Source organism: Eptatretus burgeri, chromosome 10 (genome assembly GCF_056783735.1).
Source record: "Eptatretus burgeri isolate ZD-2024b chromosome 10, Ebu_testis_v1, whole genome shotgun sequence".
NCBI lineage: Eukaryota > Metazoa > Chordata > Myxini > Myxiniformes > Myxinidae > Eptatretus > Eptatretus burgeri.
Genome location: NC_140970.1, coordinates 89103741 through 89121927, shown reverse-complemented (window position 1 = coordinate 89121927; position 18187 = coordinate 89103741). Strand labels below are relative to the sequence as shown.

The following is an 18187-nucleotide window of genomic DNA, read 5'->3' as shown; positions in this document are numbered from 1 at the left end:
TCCAATCCCACGGACATTCACTTTCCCGCCCGATGAGAAATAAACTCGTACTTCAATTTATTTATTTATTTATTTATTTTCAATCTGGTCCCTTTGCTTTATTATTTCTCTTGGTACTTGTTGTACCTTGATGTTGTGTTGGGGTGAACGAGACGGTTGTCGAACAATCGTGTTTTTTTCATGGAATAGTATTTGTTTGCTTGTTCTCTTGTTTAATTTTTAAAAAAATTAAATAATTCTCGTATCTGGATCCGGACTCGGATCTTCACCAAAATCGAATCAAGTCGTCCTCGTCACACACCCAACCTGTCCACCAAGTTTTGTCCGAATCCGTCCGCAACTTTGTGAGATATCGTGTTCATCGACGACAGACGGGACGGACGTGAAAACATCACCTCCCATTGGACGGTGTCGTGACAAAGGGTGGAACTCCCCCCCCCACCACTACAAATTCGAATTGAGAGGGGAAACGCCCACTCGGCAGTTTGACAGTTTCAGTGATAAGCCACGCCCACATTGTGCGTGAACACGTTGGGCGGTGTATGACGTTACCGTACGTCACTCGCTTCGTTTTTATCCCCTCCTGAGGTACTCAAGTCCATATTAATCCGTAAAACTAGTCTCAGTCGGTTAGTAATTTATAACGAAAGGTAACATAACGAATAAATCTCCAAATTGTACAAACTTATCCGCGAAGAGCCAATGACTGCTGAGGAACCTGTTCGCCTCAGGAAGGGGTTTCCGGAAGCCGTCGACTTGAACCATGCGGGTTCGGATAAAGAGCTGGACGGGCGTCGCGACCTGGACCTGGGTTGCCAATGACGACAGCTGTGGAATCTGCCGAATGCCTTTCAACGGCTGCTGTTCCGAGTGTTCGTGACACATCCTGTTGTCTTTTGCTTTTCGGAGAATTAATTTCTATTATTGGGCTTGATATCCATACATTCGGTCGGGAGAGCGCATACTCCCACCAGGTTGATGAGTTTACGTTTTGTGTATCCCACTGATAGGCCGGATCTGGATTCGGACCTCAACTAAGATCGAATCGGCTTGTTCTTGTCACCGAAACAACTCGTCCACCAAGTTTCGTCCGAATCCGTCCCATAATTTTTTTGATATATATCCTGTTACATATTAGTTTAGTCCCGTCTCTCAATGGGCGAATAATTACTTTAAAAATTCTCGGATCCGGATTCAGATCCTCACCAAAATCGAATAATTTCATCGTTGTCGAATACCCAAGATCTCTACAAAATTTTGTCCGAATCCGTCCACAACTTTTTGAGATATCCGGTTCACAAACAAACACACAGACAAGCCGGTCGGCGGCCATGGGTCGCCGAGCATCCGATGACCTTTGACCCCTGATCTGAGTTAATCTAGTACTAAGTACTTACGGAATTGCAATCGAATCGGTTAACCCGTGTATGAGCAAGGGGGCTTTGAATGGTCATTTTGCCCAAACAATGCACTCATTGAGCTTTGACCCCTGACTTTGTCGAGATAGGTCAATATGTCCTGAAGCAAAGTTGTAGTACCCATTGAGTACTCTGTACCTATGAACTTTCATTCGTATCGGTTAACCCGTGTAGGAGCAAGGGGGATTTGAATGGTCATTTTGCCCAAAAAATGCACTCATTGACCTTTGACCCCTTACCTAGCCGAGATAGGTCAATATGTCCTGAAACAAAGTTGTAGTACTATGTACCTATGAACTTTCATTCGTATCGGTTAATCCGTGTAGGAGCAAGGGGGATTTGAATGGTCATTTTACCCAAAAAATGCACTCATTGACCTTTGACCCCTGACCCAGCCGAGATAGGTCAATATGTCCTGAAACAAAGTTGTAGTACTATGTACCTATGAACTTTCATTCGTATCGGTTAATCCGTATAGGAGGAAGGGTGCCTTGAATGGTAATTTCGCCCAAAAAATGCAATTGTTGACTTTTGACCCCTGACCTACTCGAGATAGGTCATTATGCAAATGAGCAAAGTTGTAGTACTCATTACGGTCTATAAGCATGTAAAGATTCATTTGATTCGGTTCAACCGTCTTGGAGCGAGTGTACTTTGAATTTTCAGCGGGAATGCTCAATGGCCCTCGGACACCCAAGTTGAGCGGGTTACCATTTGGAAACTATAAGCTATAGAAAAAAATGGATGTCATATAGCAGATAGAGAATCACCTTAAGGTTATGCATACCAAATCTCATCGAGTTCCATCTACTGATGACTACTCGGTATCAATTTGAATGAAAAGTACCGAAAATGCAGTTTGATATCGGAAATCCCCAAAGTTTGAGGGGGTGCTGTGGGTGAACAAAGATATAAATCGAAAATCCGGCTTGATCGTTTGTGCGCAATGCATTCCAGATGATTAGTGTGAATTTTCATGACCATCTGACCATAACCCTAGGAGGAGTAGCATTTGGCGTGAAGGCACCTCCAGCTCTCGCATATTATCGATTTTTGCCCTTTGACCCCTGACCTAAGCAATATCGGTCAATATGTCCTGAGGCAAAGTTGTAGTACTCATTGAGTACCATGAACCTGCAAAGTTTCATTCGGATCGATGCACTCACCTGGTCGCTAGGGGGCCTTCAATTTTCGCCAATTTTTGGGCATACCCCATTTGTAGGGGGCGCTGCGGGTAAACTATTCCATATATCACAAAAACCCGGAATATATTTGGTGGAGCATCACCTGTAGATGATGCATGCCAAATTTCATAAGCCTACATGGGATAATGGCTTTCGGAATTGATTTTGCGTGAACGGTACCGATTTTGAAGGTTTTTCGGCTGTTGCTCGGGAACCAAAGCGTCCCTAGCAACCATCACAATTCCCAAAGCACGAGGTCATAAGATGAACCTACCACCCGAGTTTGGTCAAAATCGGCCCACGTTTACTACCAATTATGCTGATGACAAACGAACAAACATCCAAACATGCCAGTAGGCGGACATGGGTAGTCGACCACCCAATAGGACCTGACACGATGGGCCCGTTCGATGGGGAATGACCTGATGATTGAGCACAAGAAAATTCATGATTCTCGCTTCAAGGGTTAATGCTGCAGATTGTTTTTTCGTTAAAATACCCCCACATTTAGAGGTTTTTCGGCCGTTGCTAGGCAACGGAGGGGCCCATGGCGACGGTTCTTTCTCGCACATAACTAGGACATACCATTAACCTACCATACCAGTTTCATGTATATCTGACTCGTAGTCTCTGAGATATAACGAACTTCGTTTTTTTATTGTTTTCGACCAGGGTTCATTCAAAGTCTATCTTCTCCGACAGTTTTCATAGGATCCGGCTGGAAATTTTTGACAATATGGCTGAATGTACTGCCCACAGTCGCTCGTGGCCCGATTTTTGATTTTCGAAAAAATAATTTTTTTTAATGATTTTTCAAATATTTCAAAGTCCTATTGCTAGGCAACGGTGGTGTCCATAGCAACGGTTCTCATTTGCACACAACTAGGTCATGGTATGAACCTACCCACCAAGTTTCATCGAAATTGCCATTGTATTAACGGAGCACTGGACCGAACAGACAGACAGACAAGCCGGTAGGCGGACATGGGTAGTCGCCTACCCAATAGAACCTGACGCGATGGGCCCGTTCGATGGGGAATGACCTGAGAATTAAGCACAAGAAAATTCATGATTCTAGCTTCCATAAGGGTTAATGCTGCAGATTGTTTTTTCGTTAAAATACCCCCACATTTAGAGGTTTTTTGGCCGTTGCTTGGCAATGGAGGGGTCCATAGCAACGGTTCTTTCTCACACATAACTAGGACATACCATGAACCTACCGTACCAATTTCATGTATATCTGACTCATAGTCTCTGAGATATAACGAACTTCGTTTTTTTATTGTTTTCGACCAGGGTTCATTCAAAGTCTATCTTCTCCGAGAGTTTTCATAGGATTCGGCTGGAAATTTTTGACAATATGGCTGAATGTATTGCCCACAGTCTCTCGTGGCCCGATTTTTGATTTTCGAAAAAATAATTTTTTAATGATTTTTCAAAAATTTCAAAGTCCCGTTGCTAGGCAACGGTGGTGTCCATAGCAACGGTTCTCATTTGCACACAACTAGGTCATGGTATGAACCTACCAACCAAGTTTCATCGAAATCGCCATCGTATGAACGAAGCACTGGATCAAACAGAGGGACAGACAGACAAACGTATCGATGGAAATACTGATAATAAGGGTAGATCTACCCAACAAACATCCAAACAAACAGACAGAATTACTGACAAGAAGGGTCACCTATTTCGGTGACCCAACAGAGAGAAAGGGGTAAAAACATGACCCCCATCCACATTGTGGGCTTGGGATCCTCGGATCCTCGGATCCTGAGTTCAAATCCCACTTATCTGTTGAATTAATACCAGGTGGGGTTGACTCTGTCTGTCATCCTTCCGAGGTCGGCAAAATTAGTGCCAGCATGCTGGTATCCTGTGACGGTGTGGCGATAGTTTCCAATATATACCCGTCCAGGATAGTGTCCAACAGCCAAGAGGTGGTTGGACTGCAGGAGAGGATTAAAAGAAAACAAGAGAGACCATGTCTGTGGTGTGAGAGCAACTGTTACGGATTTGGCAGCCATCTGCACACAGACAGTCAGAGTCCCTAAGCTTAGTTATTTCAATAAGTATGTGTTTACAGTTAGAATCCCCCCTTTGTCGAATGGGAATTACATGTGTGTGCTACAAATTATTGTATAGTTAGGTTTATTTGATCTTTTAACAACAACTACTACTACATTCACTACAACAATGACCACAGCGCGCCGTCCTGCACTCGACCCGGTCGCCATTACACACGAGTTTTTGGCTGAGGACGTGGGCGGAGCCTTCGTCGCCTCGGGTCGAAGCTCCGGTCCGAGGAGGAGCAGAGAACGTTTCTTCCAGCCAATGAGCGGAAGGCGAGCACCACACGCGCGCCCCAGCCAATTGGGAGGCCGCCACGAGTCGCCTGACAACCCACCGTCCAATCAGGAGGCAAGTGGTGGGGAGAAGAAGCCCTCCCTCCTCAAGAAGAGGAGGAGTGTGGTTGTCTGGACGAGCGTTCAGAAGACGGTGATCATGGCGATTGCGGCGCGCTCGGTGGTTGTCGACGAGCATTCTGCAGGTGGTCGTGGCTGGAGCGGATTGAGACAGTGGTCATCGTGGTTGAGCGGCCTCGTTCGTGGGCCGTGGACTTCGGGTCGTGGGTTCGGGTCCCACCGTGGTGGTTTTGGAGTCGGTGTGGCCGCACGAAGCGGACAGGTACTCCGGCCCAGCTTGACCGAGGTAGACCCATGGGGTCCAGTTCGTGTGTGTGTGTGTGTGTGTGTGTGTGTGTGTGTGTGTGTGTGTGTGTGTGTGTGTGTGTGTGTGTGTGTGTGTGTGTGTGTGTGTGTGTGTGTGTGTGTGTGTGTGTGTGTGTGTGTGTGTGTGTCCGTGGGCCCAGTCTGTTAAGTAGAATTGTGCAAGTGCTTTCCTTTGCTTGTACATTGCCTGCCTTTAATTCGTGATAACTCTGCTCTGTGTTCCCCTCCCCGATTATTCTTTGTAAAATAAACCCCTGTTAAATGTACCAGCTCATTTTCTGTGCTTTCCTTCATTGGCCTAGCGTGGTGCGGGTTTGAGAATTAGTAAGGCCGTCCGGGCTGGTAAATTGTTCATTTGGACCGACGGATCTTGGTAATCCCCTCGGTTTGCACCCGGATCGGGCTCGGTAGATGGCCCGTTCCACCCGAGGTCCGTCGAGGCGTCGTAATTTGAAGGCGTGGGTATTTAGGTATATTGAAGTTAGGCAATTAACCCTACCCCACGCGGTTAGAGAATTGGCGATCACGGTCCCTAAGTGACCGTCGACTCCGGAGTTATCCGGGGTGACGACCTATAAATTCCGGGTATTCGGTGGGAGACGACTCTACTGCTCCACCCTGTGGTCGATTATCGCCACCAGACCCTGGCTTTCAACACAACATACTGTGATGTCCACGGGACTTGAACAGTCCCGCCAACGTAGAATGAGCCAAAACGATGGAGGCGGTTTATTTTTTATAACCCAAAGATGGCGGTTTTAATCGCTCTCCAGCAAACGGGACGAGGAAGGTGGCACGAGTTGCTTTTCACTGAGTTAATAATGTTTATTTCTCTAACCAGAAATAATAATAAGACTCGGCAAGAGGAGGGATCCGGGGCAATTCGACGGGATGGTGGTGTGGGTTCGAGCGTGGGGAAAACACAAACAATTCCAATGGATAAACAAATCTCAAACCCTCTCAGGCGCCAGGTACACACACTCACACACACTCACACACACACACACACACACACACACACACACGCACACAAAACGTAGCTGGTCCTGGTGGTCAGGCTGGCCCGTGGTGTCGACGCAACAGTCCCTGGATTGGCGCCGGACGAGCTGGCGTTGCGCTCGTCAGGGGCGGGAGACACTGTGGTGCTGTTCCTGGTGGTGTCGACCTCCTGGTCTAGGCCCAAGACCGCTCACAGCCGCCAGGGAGCCAGTTCTGGCGCCAAGATGTGAACAGGAGAGTGAGGCAGGTCCGCCCGCCGTTCGGTCCCGTACTCCGAGCAAGCAGAACTCCAGAGCCATCCGAGGTGAGACACGAGGCACAGCAAGACCACGAGACACGACGAATCGAGGAACGAACCAGCGCAATAAGAGAGCACGCTCCGAGACCCACAGCCTCGACAAGACGCTTTCTTTTTATGACTCCTCTTCCACTTCTTTTCCCGAACAGAACCTTTTTATACTCGAGTCCTCGTCACTTCCAATCGAGCCCTTGAATTGGCCCTCTGCCATCGCCTTCCGCCAATCGTGATCACGGGGCGGAGCCATCCGCAGCACTGTTCTGTTACGTCACGGCAAGCCTACATGGAATACTAAAAGGGTTTACGCATACACTCTTACCCTAACCCGTCTCCCTATCTCATTACGTGACAATTATCATTTCCCCCTTAAAGAAATGGACATTTACTCGACAACTTTTAACCACTGAATTGCTACTTATTACATCGAGATCCTGGTACAACACGAACAGCATGGCATACCTAATTAAACATCCTAATTACCCTATGAATGCATACCCCCCCCCCTCAGACGTAACAATACCTTGTGCTTTGGCCTCGGTACGGAAAAGAATAACAGATGTGATGCTGGGATGCTCGCCCAGAGCTGTGAGCAATACTCCATTGAGCTATGGATGAAGGTCTTATAGAATGTGAGTTGGTGTAATTTTCCATCCAAGGAAAGACACATCGACAGAGAATGCCCCAGTCTGCAGCTGGCTTTAGAGGCCAGCTTTGCTCTGTGGTTTGCCCAGGAGAGCTCGTGGCTGATGTTGAGGTCTGGAAGTTCAAGTGATTGAACTTCTTCCAGTGGCTTGTCATTGGAAGGTGGATGGAGATTGTTTTCACCCAATCTTGTCTGTGCTTGTGTCTGTTTGTCTGTTTGTCTGTGTGTGAGTAGGATATCTCAATTTTGTGGACGGATTCAGACGAAACTCGGTGGACAGGTATGGTGTCTGACTAGCACAAATTGCTTTGACTTCAGTGAAGATCCGGATCCGGATGTTTCAATCCTTCAAATGATTCTTCACCATTGTAGTGGGGCAGATAACAGCAATTTTTGAGAGGAAGCGTGCAAATGATGATACAAGCATCAAATTTGGCACATTTGTTTTCCAACTGATTCTAATCAAATCTGCCCAATTGGCAATTTGAAAATCCAAAATTTGAAAAAAAAAAAAAAAAGTCAAGCTCACGAATGAATGTTGGATGCTGGCTGAGATTGGTGAATGTTTCAGCAACATCATCAAAGACGTTACAAGTCTGCCATGCAGTTTTCTTCCCTTTACCGCGGAAGGCAGACAAGACGTCACATCCAGTGAACGCATGGAAGTATGGGATCCCTCAAGCTTTCTCAGGCCCTATTGCAGAAACTACCTCATGGACTGGAATCCATCGCGCCTCGGCTCCTTGGCCAAAGGCAAGCCACATGTTCTCAAGACCTAGTTCCTGTAAGGATGGCAGTACAGATATTGCTATGACTAGTACGTCCCTGTCATTAGCCTGAATGATAATGGAGTTGCTACCATCGGTCGTTGCATCCCTGGCGTGTACAAATATTTGAGTGTCAGTTTCTTCATGACAACATGGAGATACAGCATCCAGTGACTTCCTTGTGTTGCTAATGGCATCTTCTCCTTTTGTGACAATGACCGTGCTTGTCGTCTGTGCTTCACACATCTTTTCCACAAGGAAGTGAAACAGCTCAGTCTTGTTGCCATCATCTCGAAGAAAACTTCTCCAGTTACTTGGGGTCTTACTGGTTCCTGTCACTCTTCTTCTGATTCCTTGCCCCCGTTTCGACCTTGCCTCAGACTTCGGACTTCAGACTTGACTTCTTGAACATATCAAACACTACGTCCACCCTCTCGTACCTGGCACCATAGGATTCCACCTTTGGGATGATGTCTTCTTTAGCATAGTCATCAAATATCTTTGAAGTGCGTGGAGGTAGGGCATTGATAAGTGCTGAGCCATCAATGATGACTGCATCTCCCCTTGGTTCTCTGTCTGGGATGTTCACTTGCGCTTCAAGAATTTCAGCCAGCTGTGACTTCAAAAAATTTTTTTTTTTTCAAGTTTTTCAAAATTTGGATTTTCAAATGGCCAATCGGGCAGATTTGATCAGAAAGCCCTGCAGAACAGAAATGCCAAATTTGATGCTTGTCTCAAAATTTGCATGATTTTTCTACTATCTACTACAGTACTACACTATTGAGAGGTAGGGCCAAAAACGATATGTAGCATGTTATCTCAAAAAGTTATGGACGGATTCGGACGAAACTTGGTGGATTAGTTCGGAAGGTAAAAGGAACAAGCCAATTAGATTGTGATTCAGGTCCGGATGCAGATACGGCTTATAAATGGGATACAAAACATAAATTGTTCAGCCTGGAGGAGGTATGCATTCTATTGAGTGGTGTTCTCGTTCTTCCATTACTCCGATCTCTTCCCAAACCTCTGTCCCGCTCCCCCCCCCACCCCCATAACCCCTTCTCCTTGCCTTTCTCTCACCAATTGTCTTCTCTTCATTATCTCAATTCCATTTTGTTCAACTCTCCTGCCTGTACTAGAAAAATAAATGGCTCATAATAGTTACTATCGTGTGTTCAGATTGAAGTTCATATCTGACAGATATTAACACCGATGATCCAGTGGAGAAAACGTGGAGAAAAGGAAATCATCTTATTTTTGTTTGTGTCCTCAGGTCGCACACCCGGGGATGATTGTCCTTTGGTGTGGGGTCAGTGCGGCCATGCCTTCCACATGCATTGCATCCTCAAATGGCTTAACACTCAGCAAGTGCAACAGCAGTGCCCCATGTGCCGGCAGGAGTGGAAGTTTAAAGAATGAGTTGCGGCCCGTGTGGGGCTGTGGCAAATGATTAAGGCATTGTGGAGCAGATGGACGTCGTGTGGACGAGATAGATTCCATGCCAAATCACGCTTCCTCAAGCTACCGAGCCCTCTGGATGCAAATGGACCCTGTTTCAGCGTATTGCCATCTTCCTTTATTTTCGTTTTTACATTTATGCCGTACGATGTAAAATAAACGGTTTATAATTTTGTGACGTGTTGCGATGAGTAAGTTTCATATCCGCCTGTTTGCAGGCTGTTTAACTTTCACCTGTACGTGCTTGAATGCTCTCTGCTGGACATTTTAGCTTTGTGACTGGTGCGGAAGTTCCTGAATCGATTTCAGTTTCTTGTGTGCAGTTTATGAAACCTCATCCTCATCGTCGTCTTTGTTCGTATGCAGCACCTGGCTGCAGATTGCCACCAGCCAGGAGCGTCACCGTCATTGTTGCAACGCCCCCTGTCGGTTAGAACGGGAATTTGTAATTTGTTCATGGTGCCGGAGATAGCCTGCCTCCCCTTCATGAAGGACACTGTGGCATCTCTAATGTCCACTAATGAATGCTGGCAGACGGGACACCAAGTTTAATGTCCATCCGAGGGAACGGCGCATTCTGATGCTTCGTCCTGCGTGTGGAACGAAACACCAGGATGGCAGTTTATAACTTTCAACTCAGGCTAGACAGCCAAGAGGTGATACATTCCTGCTATCCTGCCAGCCCCATACTCTTCGTGAAAGTTTGTCAGTCAGTACAAGCATATTTGCTTCCATATTTATAGGTCTAAAGGAGTAATATAACACCAAAAGTTGCCACTGTAAAACTAAGACGTTTATCATTCTACTCATTGACAGGTATGACCTATTTGTTCTAATAAAACAAGTTTTTGCAAAGGCCTTTGATTGTCTTGCGTTGGTGTTTTCTTTGTGAGTGCAGTGTTTTGTTTTGTTTTTGAACCGTGAGAGATCCCCTCCAAAAGCTGTGCGCCGCACCGGATCGTTCTTGCCTCGTTATTGTCGTTTTTCCCCTGTGCGGTACTGTTGATCGTATCACCAATCGGAGGTGTTCAGTTACCAAGCATCGAGCCAGCGCTTGCCAAGCCAGCCGTTCCTTATCAACTATTTTGAATGGAGTGCTTACTTGAGTGCTTCAGCCACTTGGCGAACGCTCGACAACAAACCTGGTAACTGAACACACTCTTGATTTCTTCTTATTGGCACATACCTGGTCCTGTTGTATCAATTCCGAGTTTGTGTTTGTTCTGAGCAGTGTGCTTGTGAGTCTCAAACCTTCCACGTTCTGTTCTCTCCTTTGCTTCTTCTCCTCGTACTCATCTTCACCAATCTCGATTCTACTTCTCTCATTGTTCCAGTCTTCTCAAAAAGTCGGAAAGAAAAAATGCCCCTAACTCATTCTCCCCTGTTACTCCTTGCTTCTCTCATTCTTTATCAATCGTGCTTTTCTTTCTTTCTTTCTTTATTGCAGAACGACACAATCACAAGCTGGTTGCATCATTTCTGGAAGCCTAGTGCCGCTGATGCAGTGCCCCACTTACCAGTAATCTGGTACTCATTTTGCTGTCCTCGAAAGGATGACAGGCTGAATCAGCCCCCCGGGATTCAACAGGTAACAGGTGCTCAAACTCAAGACCTTGAGATTTAAAGCCATACACCTTAACGGTTGAGCCAGCACCAGGCTTTCACAAGCTGATGAAACATTTGGAATATGTTTTTCAATCCTCATCTCTCTCTCTCCCTCTCTCCCTCTCTCCCTCTCTCCCTCTCTCCCTCTCTCCCTCTCTCCCTCTCTCCCTCTCTCCCTCTCTCCCTCTCTCCCTCTCTCCCTCTCTCCCTCTCTCTCTCTCCAAAAGGACCGTCTGGCTCCTTCCTTGGCATACCTGAACTCCAATCCACCTCCAAGGCCTTCATCCTCAGCTTGATGGAGTCCTGTACTCGCCGTGATGACATTTATGTGTCATTGAATGAGATTTGTTTTAGTCATTTAAACGTGGTTGTCGAAAAGGCAGAAACAAAATTGCTTTTTTTGTTTAAACGATATGGGAACAATTGTTTCGAAGCTGTCCAACTTGGGTTCGAATCCCGACTCGGCTAAAAACTGTCATCTTGGTGTTTTGCAGGCAGGGTGATTGATTCATCAACGTGTATCCCTCATTAAACATCCCACGGTGTAATTTGCGAAGAGCAGGCGAGCTATCTCCAGCACCCTGAACAAATTCTAAATTCCTGCCCCAACTAGTCGAGTGTCAGCCTGTTCGTGAAAGATGGGCCAAAAACTTTCTCCAGAGAACCCCAGAAGAACTTGGGAATAATTGTGCTGAAGAAGAAGAAAAAGAAGAAGAGAAAACACAAGAAGAAGAAGAAAAAACAAAAGAAGAAGAAAAGAGCACAGAAGAAGAAGACAAGAGAACAGAAGAAGAAGAAGACAAGAGAACAGAAGAAGAAGAAGACGACAAGAGAACAGAAGAAGAAGAAGACGACAAGAGAACAGAAGAAGAAGAAGACGACAAGAGAACAGAAGAAGAAGACGACAAGAGAACAGAAGAAGAAGAAGACAAGAGAACAGAAGAAGAAGACAAGAAAACAGAAGACAAGAAAACAGAAGAAGAAGAAGACAAGAAAACAGAAGACGAAGACTAAAGAAAAGAAAACAGAAGAAGAACAAGAAGAAAAGAAAACAGAAGAACAAGAAAACGGAAGAAGAAGACAAGAAAAAAGAAGACAAGAAAACAGAAGAAGAAGAAGAAAAGAAAACAGAAGAAGAAGACTAAGAAAAAAGACAACATAAGAAGAATAAGAAGAAAAGAAAACAGAAGAAGAATAAGAAGAAAAGAAAACAGAAGAAGAATAAGAAGAAAAGAAAACAGGAGAACAAGAAGAAAAGAAAACAGAAGAAGAAAAAAAAATCTCCATGGTGATGTCGGTGCTGGCCACACCGTTCTCAACCCCACAGGCATCCCCCGCACCCCCACCATTGAAGTTAAGTTTATAAACTGTTACTTTAAATTAATACGGGGAAGATGTAGTACAGGCCTGATGGGCCAAATGATCTGCGTGTAATTGTGCTCGATATCCTTACGGAAGCCCGATTCCTGAAACACTTGACAAGCTTGCTGGAGCGCAGAACGAAGGGGTGTTGTTCCATAACCAATCAGCTTGCCAAGCCAGCCGTTTCGTTGGACTGCTTAAGCCACTCGGCGAGCGCTCCGGAAGAAACTTGGTAACTGAACAGTGAACGCATTTCACACCCAAGGGTCGGTGTACCGTTTAGAACCACGAGTAGTTTTTCTTTTGTCTTCTTTTCATTTACATAACTTTAGTAAGGAATAAAATATGAACGTTTTACATAAGTGTCGTGTTTTGATTGACATAAATAAAAATAATTCGCGGACAAATTTGTTTAACGATAACAACCGGATATGACGTTTTCACCGCTCGTTTCCTCATAAATATTATGGCTGAAGGGGAAGTGGAAGGAAAGCGTTTGTTTGAAAAAGATGGAGATGGCGTAGAAGTTCGTCGAGGAAATGTAGAAAGCGAAGAAAGAGCACAAGACTCGGTAAATGGAGAAGCTGAATCGGAGGAATGTGAAGTGCCATCGGGTACGTTGGTTCGAATCCGAGCTCCGAAAGTATATATTTAAAGTGATGTGATTTGTGAGATGTTTGCACATTTTCGAAATGCAGGACAGACATTGTAGAACGTCGGTTCATTTTTACACGTATTGCAAGGATGTGAGTGGACAAATGGACACACGACGTCATCCATGCTCACATTGGACATTCATATGGAGGGTTTTTCAGAACTGTCCCAGAATTCCGTGCGCTCCCGTCATCATGTCGGTTGTCTTCACGGTCTTGGCAACGACAGCATAAGCTCCACAACCGAGCACGTTTATCTCGTTATTCTGACTGACTACGTTGGAAGGTTACGCTAATTATTTGGTCTTGTTTACCTTTTGTCGCTTTTTTAGCTCGTCAACCAATATGGCGCCCGCGCATTGCATCATGGGTACTGAAGCGCCTCTAATTGGATTCCTAAACAAACCTGAGATTTGCAGTCTGCTCTGATTTCGTGTTTGTGCAGGAACCACAGAAATAATTTGGACACAGTTGTGCTATAAAGGTCATTTTGCATGGGAAATTGTGCGATTCTGATTTATAACGAGTAATGAGTTCGTTTTATACGTATAAACAAAAAAAGACCTTTAACGCAAAAGGGGTGTATACCCACACACCTGAAATCACATTAGAACAAAACGACTCTATGTCCTGGACTCTGTGTCCTTTTCTCCTGACGAGGTGGAGAGCTTGCTGTCAAACCTCGACTCAGATTCTGCAACCGGTCCAGACGGCATCAGGCCACGTGTCCTGAAAAGCTGCTCCTCTGCTCTTGCTCACCTTCGCTCTCTATTAGTCACCCTCTCATTTGCTCAAGGTCATCTGCCATCTGCTTGGAAATCAGCAAACATTACTGCCCTGCATAAAAAAGGTGCAAAAACAGATCCCTGCAACTACAGACCAATTGGCCTTCTCCCAATCATCAGCAAGGTTATGGAATCCATCATCGCTTCAGACATTAAATCCTTCCTCTTCTCCAATGGCTTGATTTCCGATTATCAATTTTGCTTCAGACCAGGTCACTATACCCAGCATCTTCGTTCACTGCAGATCTAGATAAAATCACAAACTGGTTCAACACATGGAACATCTCTTTCAACACTGAAAAATCTCACACATTCACAATGTCTTTTCAAAAGAACCGTCTGGAAAGGTCATTCAAGCTTCTGGGTCTCACTATCTGCCATGATCTTTCCTGGGAAAGCCACATTTCAAAGCTGGCCTCAAAAGCCAGTCGCGGAATGGGCATCCCACGTCATGCAAAGTTCTTCCTCGGCCCACGTGAGTTTCTGTTCACATACAAAGCTTTAGTCCGCAGCCTGGTGGAGTACTGCTCTCCCCTCTGGGCTGGTGCTCCCGCCTCTCACTTTTCTCGGCTTCACACTGTGCAAGCCAAGGCATTTAGGATCATTGGTATCTCCCGCTATGAGGCCAAGTCTTTGGGTTTGTCACTCTCTCACCGCAGACAGGTCAGTCGTCTTTCTGTCTTTTACCATCTCCTCTTCGGCGTCCCCCCCCACCCTGCTCTATTTGAGATATGTTCTCCCATATTTCTGCAGGATGCTCAAGGTCTGCCAGCAACCCCTTTCTGGTGAGACGACCAAAATCAAGAATTGCTGCTCACCTTCACTCTTTCGTTCCTCTTTTTTTCCTGCCTTTGGAACAAACTCCCTCACTCTCTTCAATCTCACTCTTTACTCCAGGTCTTCAAAACAGCTGTTCACCACCACCACCTCTTATCTTCCACCATCCAAAACCAATATCTTTTCTTCCCCTGCTAATCCACCCCAAACCCACCTTCTTCAAATTTCCTGCTTTCTTTCCTGAAAGTCCCTGTCTTGTTAGGACCTTCAAGTCCCTATAGTGTCGATCTTGTTTCCCCTGTGTACCCCCATCCAATCCCTCTCCTTTCCACAGATCTCCTCGTGTCTCTATTCCACACTTTTTTTTCCTCTGCTCCCCTTGTTGTACGTTCTGTTTGTTAGCTCTCATACGAGCCTTGGCATTGTATACAAAAAAACACACAACCCACTTTTAATAGCCGTTTCTGGTCAGGTGCTTTGTGGGGAGTGGGAGAGGTGGGGGTGGGGGTGGAGGGAGAGAGGATAGAGGGAGGAGAGGAGAGGGGACAGAATGAGAGGGGACAGAATGAGAGGAGGAAGGGGGAGGGGGAGGGGGGGACAAAAGTTACGTACCTGTAAACAAAAATGAGATCAGTCCTCAGTCTTCGTAATTCCAAGGAATCTTGACTTAGGTAGACTAAATGTTCTTGATATGTGAGGCCCCAGACGTCTGGGAAAAAATATCGACTTGGATGGTATTTACACAACCAATGAGTGGTAGAAGTTCAGTCTCTCTCAAATGTCTGGCCCACACCATCAGCTTCGATTACTCCTGAAAGCTGGCCTTCCATGCCAACCACAGATCATCCTTTCAGGTCCATCTATATATTACTAAAACTCTCATCTTGTATGAATGCGACTCCGCTTCCGGGTTTAGAGCGTCGAGAGGTCTCCTTCGGGGCTCCCTGCTGACGTTCTCAAAGTTAAGTTTCCGGTCGTTATTTGTCCCATTTTAACTGCTTAATTTCTCACCTACATGTTACTGTGTGTTCCCAGTTTGGTTTTCTTTCAAAAATCGTGCTATTTTGTGTTTTTGTCGATGTTCTTACCGGGTGTTTGAGGCCGAGGCTTGAGGCCTACCGGTTCCCCTCGGTGTTCGATCGGTTTTTTTTTGTTGTTTTTTCTCCCCATTACCTTCATTTTCTATCCTCCCCACTTTCCTAACGTCCCCCATTTCCCAAAGAATCTCTCTATTTCTTATCTTAAAAAAAAAAAAAAACGCTAACCATCTCCCAATTCTGCTTCTTCTTCTTCATCACCTCTTCTTCCTCTTATTCTCCTCCTCCTCTTCTTCTTCCTCTATTTTTTTTCTACAACACTTCCATGACCTAATCTGTTGAAAACTCTCTCAAACATTAATAATAATAATAACAAAAACGATCTTGTAATGCTTCATCTTCCTCTTTCACACATGTGGTACTCTTTACTGTTTCATAATGCACTACTCCTCTGCTATTTTAACAGACTGCTCTCATTTCGACCTCTCCTTCATTCCTTGCCTAAAAAATCTAACTGTTACAGCGTTTCTTCTCTCCATTCTCTGAATTCGCCTCCATTGCATCCATCAAGAATTGTGTTAAATCGCATCTCTGACCTAAAACTTTTAAAAATCCCAGTTTGCTATGAATGTTCGCTTTCCATTAACCATTCTTATTTTCCAACTTCAGTGCCAACTCACCCCTCTCACCCCTCACTCTCACTCTCAAAGCAACCATCCCACTCTTCTCCCTCCAAGCCTCCCTCCCACCTCTCTCAAAAATTCCCCCCTCACCTTTCTCCCACCATTCATCCCCCTCACTCATCCTTCTCAAAGTTGCCCCCCCACTCTCATCCATTAGGCTGCCTCCTACCACTGCCCTCTCACCTCCATCTCATCACTCCACCTCCTCAAATCCTCAACTGCCTTCTACCCCTCTCTTGTCCCCCTCTCTCCCAGCACCAGAGAGCCTTTTCTCATCCTCATCCGGCCCCCTCCCCTAGCTATTCTACAACCCCCCACGCTCTTTCAACAACCCTCCTTACCTCCCCCTCGTCCCTTGTCCTACCCTACCCCTCCCCCCACCCGCTGCACCCAAAGCCTCCTCCCTACCTCTTCATTAAAAGTGTGGACCTCAAATATCCGGGGCCTTCGCTCAAACCTTTCAGATCTTTCCATACAGGCTGCCACTGACAAACCAGACATAATCTGCCAAACAGAAACTTTCCTCCCCAAGACATGTCTGACTCCCAAGTATCTCTCCCTGGTTACTCCCTCCTCCAGTATGACAGACCTGAGCCTCGTCCTGGTGGAGGAGTTGCTCTCTTCATCAAAGACTCTATTCCTCACTCTCCATGCACTGCTCTCACTCCCCCACACCCCCAGGAATACCTCTGGCTACGGCTTCCCCTCAGTAGGGTTTGTATACTGATTCTGGCTCACTTTTCCCCATGTAAATGAATGGGGGATTTTCAGTGATTCGTATTTTTTTTTTCCCCTCAAAAGTAAACCCCCTTTTTATCCCAAGGTATATTTATTTGTCTCCCCTTTTAACCTTGCGGCACTCTTTTCAAATAACCAATGCAATAAGATAAAGAATTGTTCAAGTTGCAAAGTAGTTATGTGATTTGTTAAAGGTGATTCTAAAGAAATATCTGAAACATGTAAGCCTCGGGGTACTCTTTTTCAAATAATCAGTGCATAATGGTTAGCTCACTCATTGAACCTATGAACATTTGTTCATTCTCAAATTCCTTCAATAGTTGAATTTTCTTTGCACAATAATCCCCATCTAAAATATTTAAAAATAAAACATTTGAATCTTTATATTTTTCAAGATACCCCTTTTGTGTCATTGTGAAATGATGTATTTCTCTTAATGATCTCATCTGACCACCTCTTGAGTTTCATATCATTTTGAGATTGTAGTGAATTATTTTTTCCATTGTTCAATTGATAACCATCGAAGTTTTCAGTCCATTCAAGGATATTTATTATTTTCTTTACATCCTCTAACTTACTAGTTTTTAAATTGATTTGCTTATTTGTTTTATTTACCTTTGTTTTAGTTATTTTTTCAGTAAGACTTATTTGATATTTTTCACATTCATTATGTTTTCCATTTATATACCAAGACTGAGATTTTCTCCACTCTTTGGTTTGATTAATACTTGGTTCGACCACTTATATATCATGAAAAAGACGGCGGTAGCCCTTAAAAACCCGAACTCATATTGTACTCTATGATTAAATATTCACTCTATCATACAATATCCATATGGAACACAATCTATTCCATTATCTAAAATAAATCTCTTATCATCAAAGGCACCTAATGCCTTTTTATTTAATTCTTCACTATATATCTTATGTTTATAACTTCTTATTGTATTCATTTTCCTATATTCTTCTTTCTTATTCATCAAACAATTATAATAATTTCTAAAAGTTATTGATTTCTTTATTCCCTTAAACCTTTTATCAATCTGATCAC

At 44.8% G+C, this 18187-nt stretch overlaps 2 protein-coding genes across 2 annotated transcripts in view; both read left to right on the top strand.

Moving 5' to 3' along the window:
* Nucleotides 1-609: 609 nt before the first annotated feature.
* On the top strand, nucleotides 610-10354 carry ANAPC11 (anaphase promoting complex subunit 11). Its single transcript, XM_085899280.1, has 2 exons — nucleotides 610-872; nucleotides 9312-10354. The coding sequence occupies exons 1-2, from the start codon at nucleotides 764-766 to the stop codon at nucleotides 9455-9457; spliced, it is 255 nt and encodes an 84-aa protein (XP_085755406.1). The 5' UTR covers nucleotides 610-763; the 3' UTR covers nucleotides 9458-10354.
* Nucleotides 10355-12877: 2523 nt separating this feature from the next.
* Nucleotides 12878-18187, top strand: part of BLOC1S2 (biogenesis of lysosomal organelles complex 1 subunit 2) — a 53685-nt gene continuing 48375 nt past the window's right edge. Inside the window, exon 1 of the mRNA XM_085899278.1 lies at nucleotides 12878-13077. Coding sequence (XP_085755404.1) covers nucleotides 12930-13077 — 148 coding nt within the window. The 5' untranslated portion in view covers nucleotides 12878-12929. The remainder of the gene's footprint in view (nucleotides 13078-18187) is intronic.